We start from the raw sequence: 20,068 nt of genomic DNA, 5'->3' as shown, positions 1-20,068 counted from the left end.
GCAATTTCCTTTCCAGTTTATTTTCCTAAGCTGAGATTTTAAATAAAACCTAAAGAGGGAGCTCTTACACCAACCATATAGCACCCAGTATCATTAAGAGGTAAATGCAGCTATTTTGGTAATTATTTTAAAATATGAAAAAAACAAGATTAAAATGCTCCTTAAATGCAAAGGAAGAGTAAAAATTCATTTAAAAAAAAAATCCTTCCAAAATAGTTGACAGATTATTTTACTGTACTGCCAAAATGCTGGTTACAATTGAGAAACACCTTGAGATTTTCCTGAATTCCCACTGGTGCCCAGTATTCACAGTTGCACTGAAATTAGTGGCATCTAAGTGAAATTAAATGAAATGTAAGACTACTAAAACTGAAAAATTATGGTCTAACTCTCAATTTCTCTTAAAAATTTTAGTCACACATTTATAACAGAACAGCATTTTACTTTTAGTATCAACAACACTAAAAAAATATAAACAGATGTACTATCTCTGGTTAAAACAGTAGCTAAGCTATACATGAAGGGTTGATAAACCTTTTTGTAAAAGCATTGTTTTGACAAATTCTATGCTTAAGTCCAAAGAAAAGTATTAATAGTTCCAAAATATAAGCTGAAAGAACAATCTAGACATATAATGAAGATTGTCTGTCTTCAAAAGCCAAAGAAAAATAAACATCTGTCAAACCAGAAGTGAAAATTAGATCATCAAATTCTGCCTTATGCTCCATATATGTACTTCCCTTGAAAAATAATATAAGTTGACTCAATGAGCAGTGAAAAATCACTGCCCACAACTATTACCCTGTAGACTGTATTTTAAATTAGTATCTGAAACACCATGATTTAGAAATATAAAGCAGTAGAAGGATGAAAAAGATGAAAAACAAAACTTACCTCAGACATATGGTGCTTCTGTTGGGATAAAAAGTGTGACAAATACTGCAGAAGAGATCCATTTAATCCCCTTATATACCAAGTACCAGAAGCTCCTCTGATTACAGCTCAGGTTCAACAGCCTACTAAACCTGCCTCTGCTTTTGTATGTTAAACAGACTGTTCATTTCTTTATCGTGTAACCATACATCTTTGAAGGCAACAAAAGACTGGTGAATTCATTTTGAATATAGGTAGAAAACTTGTCCAACAATGTCTTCTTCTAAACACTTCCTGGGAAAATGTTCTTATTTGTCCTCCCTTTTGCCATGGTTATTTTTTAAAGAAAGTGCACAAACTGCTGTCAGCTTCAGCACCATGTGTTGGTTTGTTGTTCTCTACTTATGCAATACTGTGATACAATTGCTATTCCACAACCCAGTCCAGCCAGAAAAAAAACAGGGCTTGTTCTTTCTAGCAGACCCATAAATGACAGCAGCGTTGTTCTTATTAAATCAGATTGTTGTTTTGAAGCAGTTACAACAGTGCTCACAGTAACAGAAGACATGTGATCAGGTTTAGTTTTGTTAGAACAGTATAAATCTCCAATAACTCTTGTAAGGCTGATTGAGTCAACCTGAGTATATGATACAACCAGCAGAACAAAACCACAACGCAGTGACTCGCTGCAGACATTGCTAACTCCCAGGCTGGTAACATTTTAGATATTTCCATGCTAGAACAATTTAGACACATATAGATAAAACTTTTTTTGAAAAAAACATAGTTTTGAAACTATCAGAATCACAGACCAGAATCTTCTAGACTTCTTCCCTAAGAAGTCAGTTTTAATGGCTGAACTAACGCAAGCACAGGCAATAGGTGAATTACCAGAGCAGTACACAAACCCAACTATAAATTACTCAGTGTATCCTCTTGTACACAAGTAAAACAGCACTGAAACAGGAGATTTCATTAAAACTCACTCCACTCTAGGTAATACTAGGTGCGTTGGATGCAGTTGCAAGGTTTTGGTAGTGATGGTGGCAACAGTGTGCCCTTTTTGGGATAAGGTGAGGGTCTTCCCCATGCTGGACACACCCAGTTCCTGCAGCTCTGCAAGGGATCCTTGGCAGGACACAGCAGAATCTATCTGCTGATCAAAAAACTTATTTTCAAAAAGGGCAAAAATAGCCACAGGGAGAAGGAAAGAGAGGAATAAAAAGGAGTAAGAAACAGGAGAGGGAATATCAGGGTAAGAGAAAGGAGGTGGTTATCCATGGCAGAGCAGATCTTCCCTGCAGCCCACAGAGCATACCAGAGCAGATGGATGTTCCTGAAGGAACTGCCACCTGCGGAGAACCTATGCTAGAGCAGATTTTCCTGACAGGACTGCTGCCTGTGGAGAAGCCCACACTAAAGCTGAGTAGAAGTGTGAGGAGGAAGGAGAAACAAAGCAGATTGGTTAGGGACTGTAACTCCCCATTCCCATCCCACCTCCCTGCTCAGGAGGGCAGGGGTAGGCAGAGTCTGGAGTGAAGCTGAGCATGGAAGCAAGGCAGAAAAGGCGCTAGCTTGATGTTTCTTTTCTCTTCCCATTACTTAAATTAGTAATTATTTTTATTTTAATTGGCAATAAATTAGAGTAATCTTTAGCATGTCAAGCCTGCTCTACAGTCAATGTCCCTATCTTTATTTCCACCTTATCTTTCTCATTCCTGATCTTCCTGTCTTCTCCCCATATTCCGCTGAGGAGCAAGTAAGCAACTGGGTGGGAGTTTAGCTGTTGTATCAAAATAGGATACCACTTTAGCTAAGCTTAAAATCCCCAGCAGGATATTTTAAGTATTCAGAATTCCAAATGAAATTGAATGTGCATTTTAAATTACACTTTTGAGTTCTCATAAGATTAAAAAAAATATGGAAAATGCCAGGCTTGACTACCACACCTTAACACCCATTGCTCTTTCCTTCAGCTGCCTGTCCCTTGCTTCTGCTTTAGAGAAATCCAGCAGACTTCTGCACTAGCCAAATATGAGCTGAACAGGGCCTTTTTCTCTGCAGGTTATCAGACGACCAGTTGATAAGTGGTGTCCAGTTAGATGAAAGAAAACTTTGGGAGAGCTCTCAAGTCAGCCTTGTAAGCTTTAGGCTCAGATGAACAAAAAATAGCCTCAAATTATATGATACCAAACAACAGACAAATTCAAACCATGACACAGACCTTCCAGAAAAGATCTGTGCAAACCAAGAAGGAGACACTGACATTAGCTGTATATGCAGTAACTCTTAAGCTTATCAAAGAAATTCCTATTCAGAACGCTGCCTTGTCAGCATCAACAAGTTGTTCTCAAATGAATTTGATAAAAATGTAGAGAAAGCACAGATAAGTTTGTGCCATCCAACAGGCTCAAGCCCAGCCTCTTTTAAATTCCCTGCAGGCAGCTGAAAGTCATGCTGCCCATGGATTTGCCCTTTGATTTTAGTTAAGCTTCTGTGCTCTTTAAAAGGTCTATTAATCACTCACTATTTGTTAATGAATGATTTATAAATTCTACCTTTCAAAAGTCTGCAAAATAAAAATGGATTCATATCTACACTCCCATCCAGCTCCTCTGATTAACAGTTGTACAGAGATTTTATGAAAACTAGTATCAGATGTGAGGTCACTTATGAAAGTGGTTCTGATCTGTGTGGACAAATAGGGTCAACTTTCTGAGAGCCTGAAGGAAAGTTAGATGCTTCAGGTATTTCACGCCGTAGGAGCCAGGTCACAATGAACTAGAAATATACTGGATTTAGAAGGAACTCTGCTGCAGGCAAGTGATGCCATCTGCTGTTGATCATTCAGAGGATACTAAACCAGATGATTCCTCAGATTTGCGGCACTTTCTTTATCCATTTTATTTCTGTAATTAGTACCTTTTTTGAACATAAATTTCAATATATTTTTTCCAAAAGACATTCCATAAAGCATTAGAGTGATCTGGATATCTGCTATCTGTTTGTAACTCAGATTTCTGGTTTTCTGTATTACAAAATAAGAAAACCAGAGCAGTTGTGAAGGTATGTTAGAATGAGAAGAGGCAAGGAACAATGTATTTGCTTTTCCTCAAAAACATTACAAATCACCTATTTAACTATTTAAACTGAAGTGAAGATGTTCTTTAAGTTTCATTGTGATTTGGATAAGAGCTATATTGCATTGATAATTACTGAAAAATCTATACATTTTCATAATCCTTTTTTTTTTTTTTTTTTTTTTTTGTCCATTTTGTCAAATAGACCAATGCCATGACTGCTACAATTCCAAACTGGAAGGAAAACAGCACATCCACTAGATATTACTAGGTTGCTCAGAATAAGGTAGTGTTTGGAATTTTTTATGTATCAAATGCTTCTAGGAGTGCCTTGAACATGTCATGATTATACCTCAGAGTATTTTTTATCTTTTTTTAAAAAAAGAATGTTCAAATACCTCAATATAAAAGTATTCCAAGTGAAAAAAGAAATTGTGTTACAGAATCAGTAGAAGAATCTCATACAGCTCCACAGATCAAATCTGTAAGAGTAGTTAAAAATCACAGCTGAGAGACTGAGAAAACTTGAATGTGTCAAAAAAGAAAAAAAAAAAGAAAAAAAAAAAAGGAAAAAAAGAATAGAAGGAAATAGAAGGAAAAAAGAAATAGATGAGCTTCCTGAATTTAAATTCATATATGGAGAAAGAAATTTTTAAAACCATCTGTAGATAAAATGTGTTCAGGAAGCAGTATTCCAGCAAAAAGAACTTTGCAATTTTTTCACTTCAGATTTTTTAATCCCGCTTTGGTCTCCACTTGACTTTGTGAACTGGTGTTACTTTTGTTTTTTCCCCTCTTTAAAAAGCCCTTTTTTCTCCTTGGGGAAGCAAGGATTTCTCCATGAAGTCTTCCTGAGGCATTCAGCAATGTGTATTAGCAGCTGCACAGGCACACTACTGGTTTCTGAGTCTTGAATAATGCAAGATGAATTGCAAAAGGCTGCACACAAACGACCTGGGGTAGGTCTGCAACCAAATTATATGCCCAGACTTTGGAATGCCCACAGCTTTGGTGCACTGGGGCTCTTCACCCTGCATGAAGAGACTGTTTTCCCAGCACACAACCTCACCCTGTGCTCAGTCTGATGTACTGTGGTTGCGGTTGTCACACTATTCCCAAGTACCAAACGCAGCTTTGTTGGTGTTGGGGTTTTATTTTGGGAGGGCTTGTAAACGCATATGGGTGGATAGTGCTGTTTCACCACAGTAACAACTCCAGAAATGTTGGAAGTAATTGGAAGCTGCTGTATAAACATGGTACTTCAAAATATTTTGCCACTCAACCATTTGCCGTGCTGCCAAGGTTACCAACAGTACATTTGCAATTATCTGTCTTGCCATGATAGACAGAGATATGAACTGTCAGCTTCTCTTTGCTCACACAATAAATGCAAACTTGTTTTCTTCTGAAATGGGAAAGCAGTTTCTTCAACAACTTCGAGCACAAAATTTAATATGCCAGTATTTGAATTCTTACGCCAGATCTGCTGCCAGGAAATGTTCATGATGAAAGTACTCTTATGAAAGATAAGAACAACGAGATAAAAAATGGAATATAAGAGAAAAGAAGACCTTCTATGTTAATACACAAATAATTCAGTGTGTTATTTCTCTGATAGTTAAAAATTATATGGAAAATGTAAATGTAGATCTATAAATATTCCCATCAAGGGGAAAACTCTATTCAATAGCAGCCAACACTTCAGTATATGTTTAATTCTGAAACATGAATTTAAACAGCATTTAACTGGTAATACTGGAAGGATTCTGGATTAAGGAATGCTTCATTTAATACTGCACCAAGACGAGATCTTAATGTTTCAAATATTTAATTAGTTGTTCAGAAACAGAATGATAAGGCAATTAGAAAAATTACAACAGATTTTGTACTTTGTTGAAATTGGATGGAATTTTTCCAGTGGAAGCCTGAGAGAACTGGTATCTCCCACAGTAGGAGACTGACCTCGCAAGGTACTGATGATGCTGTTAAGAGTAGCTACTGTTCAGTACTTGACCTCTTACAAGAGCAAACCTCCATGTACCACGCAGCTCACAGAAAGTGTGAAGTCTTCTCTTACTTGACTATGCAGGAAGTGCAGTATTTGAAAGAGCACGATCAAACACAGGTTGTGAGAAGGGCACACTCTTAGTTGCATGGCCCTGCACAATTAACTTGGCAATGCCACCGGCTGATTTCAGTGAGGGGCACAGAATCAAAATGCTTCCTTTCTAACTAAAGAGCAGTGTTCCAGAATGTTGAGAAATACTGAGCATGAGTAAAACATTTCCATTAACAATTTTCAGTCCCAAACTTACAAAAAAAAAGGCAAGAAATCAAAAGTAAAATCCCAGTATACATGGAATTCTAAGGTCATGCTGAAGCCTTTCTAATGCATAACTTCATTATCTCATGTTTTCACTTCTCTTAAGATACATGAACATACTGTCAACATAGTCTGGCTTTGTTAGATTCAGCGAGAATCAGAATTTTCTGAGAACAATATAAGCCAAGCTAAACAGAACGAAAATAGGCAAAGTGTCTATCAGAAAAAATTGCAGCCACGTGGGATTTCTTAATCAAACAGTATTTAGGAAAACGACCAGGAAAGAAGCACTTACAACTCAACACTAAATTCTTAGCTTTTGCTGTGTTTCATTAGAAACCTACAGAAGAGAAATACTTGAATATGCTATTGAAACAGGTCTCAAAGCAGTGGGCCTAATGGGGACACAAAGGCACTCCTCTTAGCCACCTTGGCTACAGATTAGCACAGTGCAACTTTTATTTACATCTGTGAAGATAGGTATGGAGTGTATTTTTTTTTTTCAGAAATACTGCAAAAATCAAAATTTTCTTTTGATTGGTCTAACATTAATTTTGAACCATGCAGGCTTCTCTCTGGTACTCATAATTTTTATGGGCATAGAAATTAGCATGATATGAAAGGCTCATAATCAGCTGCATTTCTATATTTAAATACCTTCTAAAATTTATCTCTAGATCCCCTTGTGAAGCACTGTTTACTGACATAAGTTAGTAACACTCAGGTTTTTGCTCAAGAAGAGCCTATTAACTGATTTCACTCGTGACATGACACAACAAGACATAGCAACAGAAGTTGCTATGTGCTGTTACATTTTAGGGCTTAGAATTCCAGCAAATTGACATTAAAAAATCAATTTCAAAAGAAATAAATTATGAAAACCATGATAAAAATGTAATATTAACATGCACTATTTAGAAAGCACTATAGCAATAATAAACCGAAATATTTCAAAATAATGCTTTTCTTTGAAAACCTCAAGTACATTGTAAAATTACTACGTATTTTTAAAGATAGTAAGTACTGGTACACCTATTTAATGAGTGATTCATCTGAAACATCAGAGGTTGAATGAGATTTTCCAGACTTTTCCCAAAACATAGGAGTTTGAAAAAAGTATTTTTGTTAGCCATTTTTATTACAGATATGCCACAGATCTAAAGGTCAGTGGATTCCAGCGGGCTTGTTATATGTACATTCAAGACACTGCCACTAGGAGTCCCCAAATAGTTAATGTGCCAGTAGCAAACCAGATGTTAATTTCATTACTGTTTGGAGACAGGCTATGAGGAAAAAAAAAAATCAAGAAATAGAAACACTGAAAAAAGGGATGACAAAGGAGAAAAGGGCATGAGAAAATTTGGAATGAAGAAAAGGTAACAGCAACTGCCAAAAAGGAGTCTACACTTAAGTTCTCTGGGCTTTTCAAAATCCCTACAGTTCCTGTTTCTAGAGATGTACTTAACTGCTGGATCCTCTGGCTAATTATTCCCTGAGAAAATCACTTGCAAAGTAGAGGTGTGAAAAGCTTTTTATGTCCAACAATGAGAGATCTTCTGAAAGAAGGACAAAATGGGGCAAGAGAAGGGCATGATGTCAGATTGCTGGCAGAAACACTGAATTTTCTGCAAAAGGTCAGCTCTGATTCTGTGGCATTTCTAAAGAGGCCCTGCCAATGCAATTCAGTCCCCAAATCTCTTTGATAACATGTTGTTTTCCTTCACTTAAATTTCTCATGTAAAGGTTTGTACACCTCAGAACAGGAATGTGAAAGAGGTTGGTTATTTATCATTGCTACAGAAAAAGTCTTACCTATAACTGGAATAGTCCGTTATTAAAGAGTTAGACTTTGAGAAAAAACCCTTCTAAAATCTAACTGTAGTGGAATGCTGCTCATGCACAGCAGAGAACATTCCACTGAAGGACTTGAATTACAGTAATATCTTAGTTTTTGGTATCATCTTCCAGGTTCCAGGAACCCGCAATGGGAGTGATTAATGCAGAGGGCATGTTAAAATTGGAGGTAAACCACCTTAAACCTGCAGGCTACTCTAACCCTAGACTAAGGTACTGTGCAGGTGAATTTAAAGGTTGAATATATAAAATGCTGAGGAATAGTCAGCCTTTACCCAAGTTCTGAATTTCTGCTTCCTTGTGTCTTTATGTGTTTTATCTGCTTAAAGCAGAGAAAAAAAATATGGGAGCAAGGATGAGAATACCATAAAATAAGTTCCCTAAGTTTTGAATGCTTACCTGCAATGGCACTGCTTGAAGCCCAAGTACGGACCAGACCTTGACACAATTTTGCTTCCTCATGCAAAATATTCTTTCCACTGGGTTAGATGATGGCAATGTACCCCTAATTCTTTACAACCACCTCACAGCTTCAGGTCATGTCACAGAGGAAAAGCTATGCTGCTTTACATCTCCCAGGGAGAATATTGCTGTTTGTGGTGATCCTCAAGCACGGGCTGCATCCCTGGCTGCTGGGCTGCGACATGGCTTCCCTACTATTTATTGGAAGGACCCTTCATGGAAGTGGCAGGCTTACCTGTCTGGCTTAGCCAGCACCCCTGGGGTATCTCAGCAGTGGCAGCACTGCACTGGAAGAGCTAACTGAGTGTCAGATGGAAGAAAGGGGCAAATAACTGACTGACAAAGATGATGTCTGTTCTACTTTCTAGCACTCACTTTCCCCCCTTCTCACTTTCCTCCCTTTTCTGGGACACAGGTGCAAGTGGTCTAGAAACTGACTCACCTTCAGCTTTAGCTATAAAGAAAGTGGCAGGGGCCACTGTGCTTTGTGAGGAGCCCAAAGTTGCCAGTGTCTGTCAAGCTCTGAGGATGCTCTGCCAGCACGTCTGGGAACAATCTTGTTCCAAGAGCTTGGACAAGCAAGAATATTGCAACAGTCCTTCTGTTGACTGCTGGTGAGGTTTATCAGTAAGCAAGTTGCTATAAACTCTTCCTCCTTGTCAAAACTAACTCATGCTGTGTTAGTGCAGACAAAGAACTTCCAGAATTTTCAGAATTGCTGTTCTGAACATAGAAAAATAATAGAGAAATAAATTCACTTTTAGGTCTGTTTGCCCTTTACTAAATCTGGCATCCAGTTATGAAAGAGATATCTATAAAGGGAGATAATAATACCTAGCATCTTCAAGTCCCAAACACCTATTAAAGCACTTCCAAAGACAGAGGTACAAAGAAAAAAGTCAGTCTATAGAGGTCAGCTATTTTGAGAGTTCCAGCCTTAGTAAATAACCTTGTTTTTCTTCCATTATTTGCTTTCTGAACTTGAGGTACCTGACTTAAACAATTTCATTTTCAACCTGCAACTTAAATTGAGTAAGCAGATTTTATTCTTAATAAGCAAACCTACCGCAACTCAGTTCCACAGAAAATAGTTTTATCTTTTTGCTCTCCCTTTCCATCATTTTAGATTAATGTTGATTGTATAATCTGAAAAAAAATTTTTACAAGGAATCTATTCAGAACAACACATGTGCATCTTACCCTCTTGATAAAGGAGTAAAAGGAGTAAGCTACAGTATACTTACTGCAGTATCACACACTACCTGGTCCTTAAGGGCTGTGTTTAACTACCCACATCTGAGCTTGTTTATCAAAACATTCCCATTCCCATGCAAACCAACTCCCATTAGTCAAAACAGGATTTGAGGCACTGGAACAGGTGTAGTCTCTGATACAAGTTTGAAACCACTTCAGGATGTAGAAATAAGTGAATATATGTCAGCGAAAGAAAATGGAATAAACACTGTCATAATTTGCTTCTAGAATCTGATATGCTCAAAATTACAAGAAAATTTTAAGCATGGAAGAAAATTCCAGTAAATGTTTACAGAAGTTGAATGTCAAAGTTGAGGGAAAAAGAGACTTTATATAATAAGAATGCTCGGTAATCCTGAAAAGCTCTTCTTTCAAGGGAGACAAAGCTCTCCCTGACTTTACTCATTTCTGACAGTCACAGTTAAATCATCAGGACAACTTCCGAAGTACAGTACTATTAAATGATTGTAAGAATTGTGGGTTCTAGCATGTCACATTGAAACAACTTACTGAGATGCTTTTAGTAAAGCCTTTGAGACCAAAATGATGTTTTATATTTTCAAGAGTTTTCTGAAGTGGAGGATCTCAGTATTTTTCACTTGACAGGATTTTTAAGGTCAGAACTTCAAGAACTTTAAAATATTTTTAAGATGTTTTAAGAAAAAAAACTTAAAGAACTTTACTATTTAAAACATCTGCAAAATTTTAGCAAGAAATCACAAAACCTTGCAAGGATTCAGAGGGCATGATTCTATTGGTATTATCATGTATAACAGCACTGATTCTTGCAGCGAAAATTGACTGCTTTCCTTGTTTTCTTACATAGCATAACATTATTTTTGATATTTAACTACACTTTTATCAGGCCACATTCTGGTTATCATGCTCTGTGAAGCACTTACCATATTTCTTAACTTTCATCTGGCAGTTGGAACAACAACTAACAACTCCAACAGAGGTTGGACACAGTCAGCAGTGCCTGTGATTCAGAGCCCCATGAAGGACATTATCACTCTCCCCACCTCTGACACATACACTGAGAGGAGTGCCATGGCAGTGACAGCAAAGAATGTCTAGGAATGACAGAGATCTCCATAAACGCTGCTCCACAGGTATCTAGCTGGGGCAGACCTCTGGTTTGTTGCTCTATCTGCTGGCATAAAGTTGGTTTTGAATCACGATGATAAAAATTCCCTTTTGAGCCAAGTGTTGCTGCTCCCCATTTCTGCTAGGTTAACACTGACTGACAGCAAAGCTTTGTTTAACATCTGCAGCTAAACAGTTAAAATTATTTCTGTTATGTCTATTTTAATACAGCTATCATTAACTTATAGGTCTGGAGTCCTCAGTTTGTAAAATATTTCGAGGCAGTCTATTTTTTTGTGTGTGTGATTTAGAAAGCAGATAATAATTTTGTAGGGTTGTAATTCAGGCAAAATTTAGACAGTTCAATAAAAAATTGGCCACAATTGGGTGTCAGTAGAATGTTTTAAAACTGCCTGAGGAAACGATCTAATATTAATTAGCTCTGAGAAATTACTATTTGGTGCTTATTGAAAACTGTAGACTGCAAAAGAAAAAGTAGACATTACATAAAATTAAGAACTTAAAGCAACACTATGATAGTCTTTTTGTGCACAGGATTGCCACCAGGATGTGATTTTTAGCTGATTTTCTCAACCTTTCATGAACTTAGGGGAACTTAAAATTAACAACTATTTTATAAAAGTAATTTCTTTGGATTTTCCAAAGGAGATTTATGATGACCTTGTCACAGGCTGGAAGAGACACCTAGAACTAATTTGGTCCAAGCCTCCTGCTCAAAGCAGTGTAAGCTACAGAGGGCCATGACCAGCTGAATTCTCAGTATCTCCAAGGATGGAGGCTCCAGAACCTCTCAGCACACCTGTTTTAACATTCTACCTGCCTCACAGTAAAGGAGTTTAAAATTTTGTTAAAATCAAATTTTCTCTGTACTTCAACTTTTACCTGCTGTCCTATCATTGTACATCACTGAGAATAGTCTGGCTGTGTCTTCTTTACACTATTCCATCAGGTATTTTTTACACACATTGATGAATCCGCCTCCCAGCCTTCAAGCAATCCGAGGTCTAGCAGCCTTGCCTTATATGTGGGATGCTGCCTAACCATCTTTGAGGTAGCTGACTCGACCTGCTTTGGATGTCCCTTCCTCCATTCTACTAGGGAGCCCACTGCTGGACCCAGTATTCCACATACGGCCTCAACAGCCCTGAGCAGAAAGGAAGGATGAGCTCCGTCGACCTGCTGGCAACATTTCCTGAAGCAGCACAGGAGGCTGCTGGCCCTCTTTGCACAAGGGCACTGGCTCATGTTCAACCTGGTGTTCACCAGAACCCCCAAGGTGCTCTTCTGCAGAGCTGCTGCCCCAGTGTGTATTAGTGTAGAGGTTTATTCCTCCTTAGATTTTGGGGTTTGCAGCACCAGTCAGAAAAACAGAGAAAAAAATCACTTTCAGAGCTACGGTCACACAGATGTACATTGCCACGCACCCCTGAGCTCCTCACACTGTTTTGTTTCATGCAAAAAAAGCCACTGCCAACATATATATCAGACTGTCACAGAGCTACTGCCAGTTCTGGTCTCACTGTGCCAAGTGGACACATTATGTAAGCCTATCAAGTGCTTGAGAACATGTAAGGACATTTACAAAAGCGTGTGCACAGTTGTGCAGACCTGTATCTTAAAATACAGTTCTGAGTTATCTTTCTATTGACGTCCCAGACTCGGTGAGCTCCACGTATAAAACCAACTCCCTGTTTGATGAATTCTAACAGATCACCACTCTATCATTCCATAAAGCAGACTCCCTTGCGTAACAGAGATTTGCATCTTTTTCCCCCCATCTTCTTACTGTTAAAAATATTTTTCCTTTCTTTGTTTTTGGAAAAAGTCATGCTGACTCATTTTCTTGTTGCTGTACTTTCTCCAGTTTTGACCATGACAACTAATACTACAAGGATGCACAATGTAAATACTTAGAGATTTTTAGTTTCTGCTACATTATACAGCAGAAAATGTATAAGTTTCTGCAGAACCCAGCTCATTAAAAATCACTAACAACTTCCAGTATGCGAGGAGGAATTGACCTGAAGTCCTGAGAAAACCAGCACTGAAAAGGAAGGTTTACCTTGCTTTGCATTCCTAACAGAACATTAATTAGAATTAGGATGTTTCAATTCAGATTATTTTCATTTCTGATCTTTATTCCCCTTTGCTAAAATCTCATTATTTCTGTAAGAAAAAGCAAGTAAAGAAGAGGCCCTATTAAGCTGGAGACTTAATTTGAAGTTTCCTTTTTTAGTAATATTTTTTTTTAGTAAATAGGTTTTTAAATACATCACAGTGTAAAGATGTCCTTATTCAATCTCAGCATTTTTTGAGATCATAATATTTAGAGAAATCACATTTGTCAGATTCAGATTGTTCAGACACAGCCTTTGCTTACTGAGTGCCGAGTAGTAGCAAATATACAAGAGAAGGCATTGTTCTATGCACCTTTTGTATCTTTGTATTTTTGTATCTTTGCTTATTTTTATTATGAAATCTCTGGTACCAGTAGCCATCAGGTTTGAGCTAGATGGGGCAGTAAGGTTTAATCCAGTGCAGACTTCATAAGGTTTTATGCTTCCTTGTTACCTCATTTTTTTAGCATCTCCTTTGTCTTTCTCTCTCTCAGTTTTTAAAACGTGTGACTTCCTCTGCTTCTACAGCTGAATCTGCTTTTGTTAGAATATCAGTGTATCCTTTTTCTACAGGTACACTTGCAGCTTTCTCTTCTTGTTCACATTACACCACTGTCCTACTCTAATGTCTGCCTAATATTCCACAACTGATATGCCCATGACCAAGGTGTTATTTGTCCTCATGACTTCTATCCTGCTCAGTTTCTAATGCATTATCTCCACCTCAGCATTTCCTTCCCTTCCCACAATTTCCAGATTTCTTCCCAGAACTCTCTTCTCCAGCACAAGAGAATTTGTTTTTGTTTCTTTCCTTCCAAGTCTTTGCATCTTTCCTCTTTGCTACCTTGCTTAGACCTGTAGGACAAGTGAATTAGGAAAGGAAGTAGGTGCCTCTTCTAATTGTCTAATTGTCCAGGCATGTATTTAAGAGTCTCAAATGCACTAGTGCCAACAGCAGTTGCTGATCTCTAGATGATGTCCAGATGATTGCCAGAGGTCCTTCTAGTCCTAACAGTTCCTTGATTCTGTGAAACCCCAATATATTCCAAGAGGAACAGCATAACATTAAGGTGTCTGCTAATGTTCCAAGGAAAACATAGCACAAAGAAGATAAACAAACTTAGTATTCCCTTAGACAGTGACACCAACTTCTCTAAAGGAAGAGTGCCCTGCAGCACCTCAGGTACATCACTCAGAGACTAACTGAACATTACTGACGGCCGTAACTAATAGAATGCTGTCCCCTCATCAAATGATATAGTCTGGTAACACATACAGCTACTTGCTATTATTCTTTCTAGGTGGGAAAGCAAAACATTTTCTTTAATAAGTTTTCAAAGACAGAACTTGTCATGTTACCCAGTGCAGTGCTGGGTATTTTGAACTAAAGCAGTGAACTAAATAAGCCTTCATCCCAAATGCTGACTAACAGTGGTTTCTGAGCAACACACTACCCTTCCTGACTATTTAATGCTGAGGATGATTTAATGCATTCCTGTCCCTAAGCATTTTTCTCCCTGAAACTTTTTCTTCCTATCCAATTATATTCCTATTCCAGATCCTATTTCATATGCACTACATCAGTCTTTTTGCTGAAGTAAAGACTAAATCTCTGAGACTATTTATTACTCTTCTCCTTCTATTTCTTTTCTTGCTATATCTTCATTTCCCACCTTTCCTCACGAACACACCAATGTCTCATAAGGCTTTCTTCAGCGACAGAAGGGTGGGGATGAGAACCACATCTTGTAAAATGTTTGTCAAACCAAACAAGTAATTTCCAGAGAGTTTCTAACACCTACCAGTTGTTACGGATATCACAGTATTATCAGAGTTATTTAAAACAGTTTTAGATTAGCCAAATGTCAATCTCACAGCAACTGCACAACCTTCACAACATCTCTGTGTATATGACAGACTTCCAGCTGCGAAATGACTGCTTAAAAAACTTGTGTACTTTCTATATGAGCAGGTATCAATTGTTTTCTTTACAGTGGAAATATATTTTGAAGTTACAAAGTAGGTTCAGCCATTCAAATGCATTTATTTTTGTTTGTATTAGTTTTTCTTTTGAGTCTGAAAGCACACAAGAAAAACTTCACTAGTTTGTTTTCACATTTTTCAACGTACTGGTTAAAAAGAACTATGTCTAGTCATTGGTGTTTTTTTAAAAGTTCCCACCAATATTAATGTTTTAAAAGCATGTATTTTGTTTGAGGGACAAATAAGAGGTCACAAAACCAACTTAAGTGACTTTGTGCAAAGTCTTACTTGAAAATGGTGACCATTCTACTAAAACATCCAACCAGTACTTTCTTCTGTTTGGTTTGTTAGTTTGGGCTCCCCTTATATATCAAGCCTATAACAGATTTCTTTTATATATTAAAGTGATGCAAGAAATCCAACAGGGATTAGGCAGAGCTACAAAAAAGAAGGGTTTTTTTTTTCTAGTGGTGCACAATGGCTTATGGTACATAAGACAGATGCAGAAAGTTCTAACAAAGTGTAATCAGAAAGATATGACTCAGGGGGTACATGTATAAAAATAAATGCCCCAGTCACCCTACTGTGAAGAACCCACATGGAATTAGCAGCACAAATTCCCATTTTTTAGGAAACAGCTATTTATGCTGGTTGATCTTGCACTGATGCATAGTCTCAAGTATGTGATAATACATTCTGTCACCATGGAAAGGAATGTACATAATGTAATACCAAAGAATACATTAAAACATTATATGCTGGCAAAGCGTTCATTCTCATTTCAACACAAACAAGGGTTTAAAAACACACAGAAGGTAAACACTAGTTTTCAGACTAGTATTTGTAATGCCCTCAGTCAATTTCCACCTTATTTTGGTTTAATTTTATTGAGTCTCTAGTTGAGCTGAGCTAGTTGTCTCTTAACTACTCAATTAGGTATACTCAATGAAAGACTGGGCAGAAAGCTATTGCTATTTCACCCTTGAAGGGCATGGCTTCCCCCTTCATCCCTAGTGGTATGTAGTAAATCCTGTTTGCCTTACATAAAAGCATCCAATGAAATCAGAAGGGTATGTCCCTGCTAAGCGGACCAGGATTTGATCAAAATTGTACTATCCTAAGGATATGGACATTCTGCAAAATTTGTGGTCGTGGTCATCCGCCTCTACACCTAAAACAGAAACTCAAATTAATGCTTTTCCTGAAAGTTTCCATTATGCAATATTTAACGAAGATTTGCACATGAATACGGCTTTAATTAAAGATAAGTTGCCTCCTACCCAGAAATTGCAGCTAGTTTTTGATGAGCCTGAGAGGCCATCTCACATCCCCGGGTTCGAGTTTTGTGCAATTCCGCATGCAGAGAAGGACAGGTGACAGAGACATCCCCAATAGAAATGACGAGCTCCCGGTAGAGAGCCACCTGGGTATTGAACTCCTGGACAAGCTGAAAAACAAAAACGATTTACATACTGAGAATTTTTAGCTATACAGGAAAAAACAATCCAGTTTTTTAAAAACATGCCCAATCTAGGGCTGGTTCCTGCTGCTTACAATTTCATAGCACACAGGATCGAGAGCACACGATTCAGTAAATGACTAGAGCCTCCATGGCAGCTGCTTCTTCTGTGAGCTATAAATGTTCATCTGCAGGAAAGCAGTGTTTCTGCTTTTAATATCTGAAAGTGTTTGAGTTATTAGTATTAAATATTAAGCAGACAAAAAAACATCTGTTTTACTAGTAGCAGGAGGTTATTTTTTGCTATCATGAAAGGCGAAAATATCTCCAGAAATTATTGCCTTTGCTCCTCCTGCTTCCTGATTAACAGCATATTCAGGGACTGGAATGTAGCATTTGCTTTTAAATTGGCAATTTTGTAATTTATTTTGTAATGATTTCTGTTCTGTCACTTTCCTTCAACCCAGATTTCTGACTTAAAACTCATCTGCTGTTACTGGCTGAAAAGAGGTACCAGATAGGCACATTTCTGTTAAAATTCCAGAAAGCACCTTTTCTAAAGTGCATGTGGGAAAAAGAAACAAACGAGTAAGTAAACACTACAACCTGTTCAGAAATCCAATATCCAGCAGATACATATGGATGTGACTGGATAAATGGGTATTTCAGGGTGATGGAAAGATCATTACTGATCAGTTCCACTGATCACATACATGGAATTATATTTTAAGGAAATGAAGCATTTGCTGTCTTCTGAAAGAACACACATAAGACCATTTGCTCCACATGGTGGCGGGGGTGGAAGGATTGGAGTAATAGAACAGAATATTTATTTATCTGTGTTTTGACCTCAATTTCCAAACTACATAAAAACAGACAAGAGTAATTGCTCATAATTTTGCAGTCATCACTACCACCAGAAGTTCAACACACCCCAACATAAAAACCTGGAGTCTATCAGAGCTACTAATTTTTAAAGTCAAGCCCTCAAATTCTCATGCTCAGGAAATAAACGAGTTACTTCTGCAGTATTACATCCATACCCTTCATGCATCTCACTGCAATTAACTGTACAGCTGAGAACTGGTATCAAAAATAGTTTTGGCCATGCTTTCTTAAATTTAATTTCAAGAATAGCAAATAGGTTCCTCTGCCTCAGGAGCAGCAAGTCAATCCAAGTGCATTTCAGTACATCTGCACCCTCCCACACCCAGATCCCAAACAAACCCAAAAGCACACATCAAACAAAACCCTAGGCACAATATTTGCTAAACAAGTCTTCAACTCTTATCATTCTGTAGCTTAAGAGAATGCATGAAGGCAATGGAAAAGGAAAAAATTGTACTATGTTGTGTCACAGTGTGATTATTCTGCATTAGAAAGAAAAGCGTCGCATCCTGCAACTGGGAACTGGTTGCACTAGACGAATCTTGCCAATTCTCACCTGATATCCCTCGTTTAAACAGTCTCATCCAGCCACCTCAGCACTGCCCAGGAAAACAAAACCTCACATATGTTGCTGAATTGGAATAGAGAACAAGAAAAGAACCACACTGATTTTACTTCCTACCTGAATCCTGCTGCAACTTGATAACTCACCTATAAAACACATTTTATTTCTAATCAGTTAATTCTAGCAACTTCTCTGTAACTAACCACATTATGCTGTTGGGAATGAGAAAAAAGGCAGAAACCAGTAAGATCCACTTGTTGGGTATATTTATAGAGCTACTGTGGCAGCTTTTGTTCCTCCATGCACTGGGAATTGCTCCCAATCTTGAAGCATCAGAGTGGATAATCTGCCAGCACATTTTTCAGCTCTAGAGGAAAAAAAAAAAGCCAGAATCCAGCAGAATAGAAGTAGCAGCTCCATTTTCAATGCTACTGGACAGAGCTTTAGCCAGGTACAGGTTTGTCAAGAAAAGTAACAGCAACTTCATTTTTTTCAACACCTGTCACTAGCTAGAGGGGCAATTTTGGGGCCCAGTGTCAGGCTGACTGTAACTCAAGGAGTCTGAAAGACAGCGTAAGGTGCTGCTCTGGAGGAAAGTGTCAGGATGCAAGCGTTTTTGAACCTGAGTGGGGAAAAATACAAGAATCTGACAGTCCATAAATAACACAAATGTTGCTGGTGTTTCACCTGAGGTTTCACAACTGCAACAAGCTACTCTGGGAGTACTGGTAACAGGTGCCATATATATCAGGGACAGAATTTCAGGGCCTCAAATTCTGTGTCCTGATTTAGAAGGATATTAGGGCAAACATGTGGTTGCTGTACAAGACAGCAAGTAGACAGTGCAGTGATTCATCGGAGGCAACTATTTACCCATTCAGGCTTCAGTGAGCCCAAATCTGGGTACAGACTTGGACGGATCTACCAAAGAGCAACTCCATCTGCTTTGCGGTGTGTGTGCTGGGGCGAGGACTCCTGCTCCCGCAGGACTGTCGAGGCGCCCGGCTCCGCTCCCTGTCCCGCAGCTCCCCTAGGTCCCGTCTTTTCTTCCGGCTCCCGCTTTGGAACCGCGGCGAGTTGGGGTGCAAGGCAGCACCCCGGCGGAGACTGCGGGTTTAAAAACAGTGCAACTGCACGTGATGGGAATAGTCAAGGCGGCGGGAGGAGCGGCACGGCTGCCTGAGCCGGGAGAGCTCGGAAAAGGTAAAAAAAAACTACGGCAAGCCCGCCCGGGGTACCCACCATCTTACAGTCGTCCAGGGTTCTTTGGATCTGGTAGGCGCTTTCGGAGCCGCTGCCCCGGCGTTCGCTGTCGCGGCCGTGCGGCGAGGTCCTGCTGCCCTGGAAGATGGAGGCGGCGGAGCGGGGGCGCTTCCTGCGCCCGCTCGGTGCAGCGCTCATGCACACGCATCCGCCGCGCGGAGCCGCCCGCGGGCGCGGGCAGCGCCTTCCCCGCCGCCGCCGCCGCCGCCGCCGCCGCCCCGGGCACGGGTGCGGGCCCGCGCCGCTCGTCGCCTCGGCCGGGCCGGAGCCGCGCCGCTCACGGCAGCGAGCGCGGCTGCTGTGGGCGATCGCCTGGCGCCTGCGGAAGAGCCCGGGGAGCGCCCTGCAGCATCGCCTCCGCTACCGCGGGGAGAGGCGGAGGGGCTGGCGCCTGCCCTCCTTCAGCAGCAGCATGTCAGTCCCTGCGGAACCGCCCCGCCGGTGGCATGCTCCGCCGTCCTCCTTCGCGCAGCCGGCGGGGGTGGGTGGGGGCGCGACCGTGCCCGCAGGGGAAAGGCTCCCATGCAGCGCCCAGCGCTCCCGGCGGGGAAGCCCGACCCGCCGCGTGTGGCCGGGCGCCCGCCGGGAGCGGCGCGGAAGGTCCGGAGGGGCTGGCGCCGCCTGCAGCACCGCCCCCGCGGGGCGGGAGCGCCGTGCCTGCGCCCGCCGCGCCCCGAGCCCGCCCGCGCTGTGAGGGGGCCGGGTCAGCGCCGCGCCGGGCCCCGCCGGGCCGAGCCCCGGGAGCCGCCGCCCAGCCGCCCCGCCGGCCAGGAGCTGCTCCGGAGCGCCCCGGGACCGTAGGGCACCGCCCGCCCCGCTTTTGCCGAAGTTGATATCGGT

At 40.1% G+C, this 20,068-nt stretch overlaps 1 protein-coding gene across 1 annotated transcript in view; it reads right to left on the bottom strand.

Moving 5' to 3' along the window:
• RGS7BP (regulator of G protein signaling 7 binding protein) overlaps positions 1–19,809 on the bottom strand; it is a 35,395-nt gene extending 15,586 nt beyond the window's left edge. The window contains exons 1-2 of the mRNA XM_066181206.1: positions 19,208–19,809; positions 16,334–16,500 (exon numbers count right to left, since the gene is read on the bottom strand). Of these exons, the coding sequence (XP_066037303.1) occupies positions 16,334–16,500; positions 19,208–19,366 (326 nt within the window). The 5' untranslated portion in view covers positions 19,367–19,809. The remainder of the gene's footprint in view (positions 1–16,333; positions 16,501–19,207) is intronic.
• Positions 19,810–20,068: the final 259 nt, after the last annotated feature.

This window comes from Chamaea fasciata, unplaced genomic scaffold (genome assembly GCF_029207755.1).
Source record: "Chamaea fasciata isolate MVZ Bird 193981 ecotype frontalis unplaced genomic scaffold, bChaFas1.0.hap1 SCAF_4, whole genome shotgun sequence".
Classification (NCBI taxonomy): domain Eukaryota; kingdom Metazoa; phylum Chordata; class Aves; order Passeriformes; family Sylviidae; genus Chamaea; species Chamaea fasciata.
Note: the sequence above shows the minus strand (reverse complement) of the source record. Positions and strands in the feature narration are given on the sequence as shown.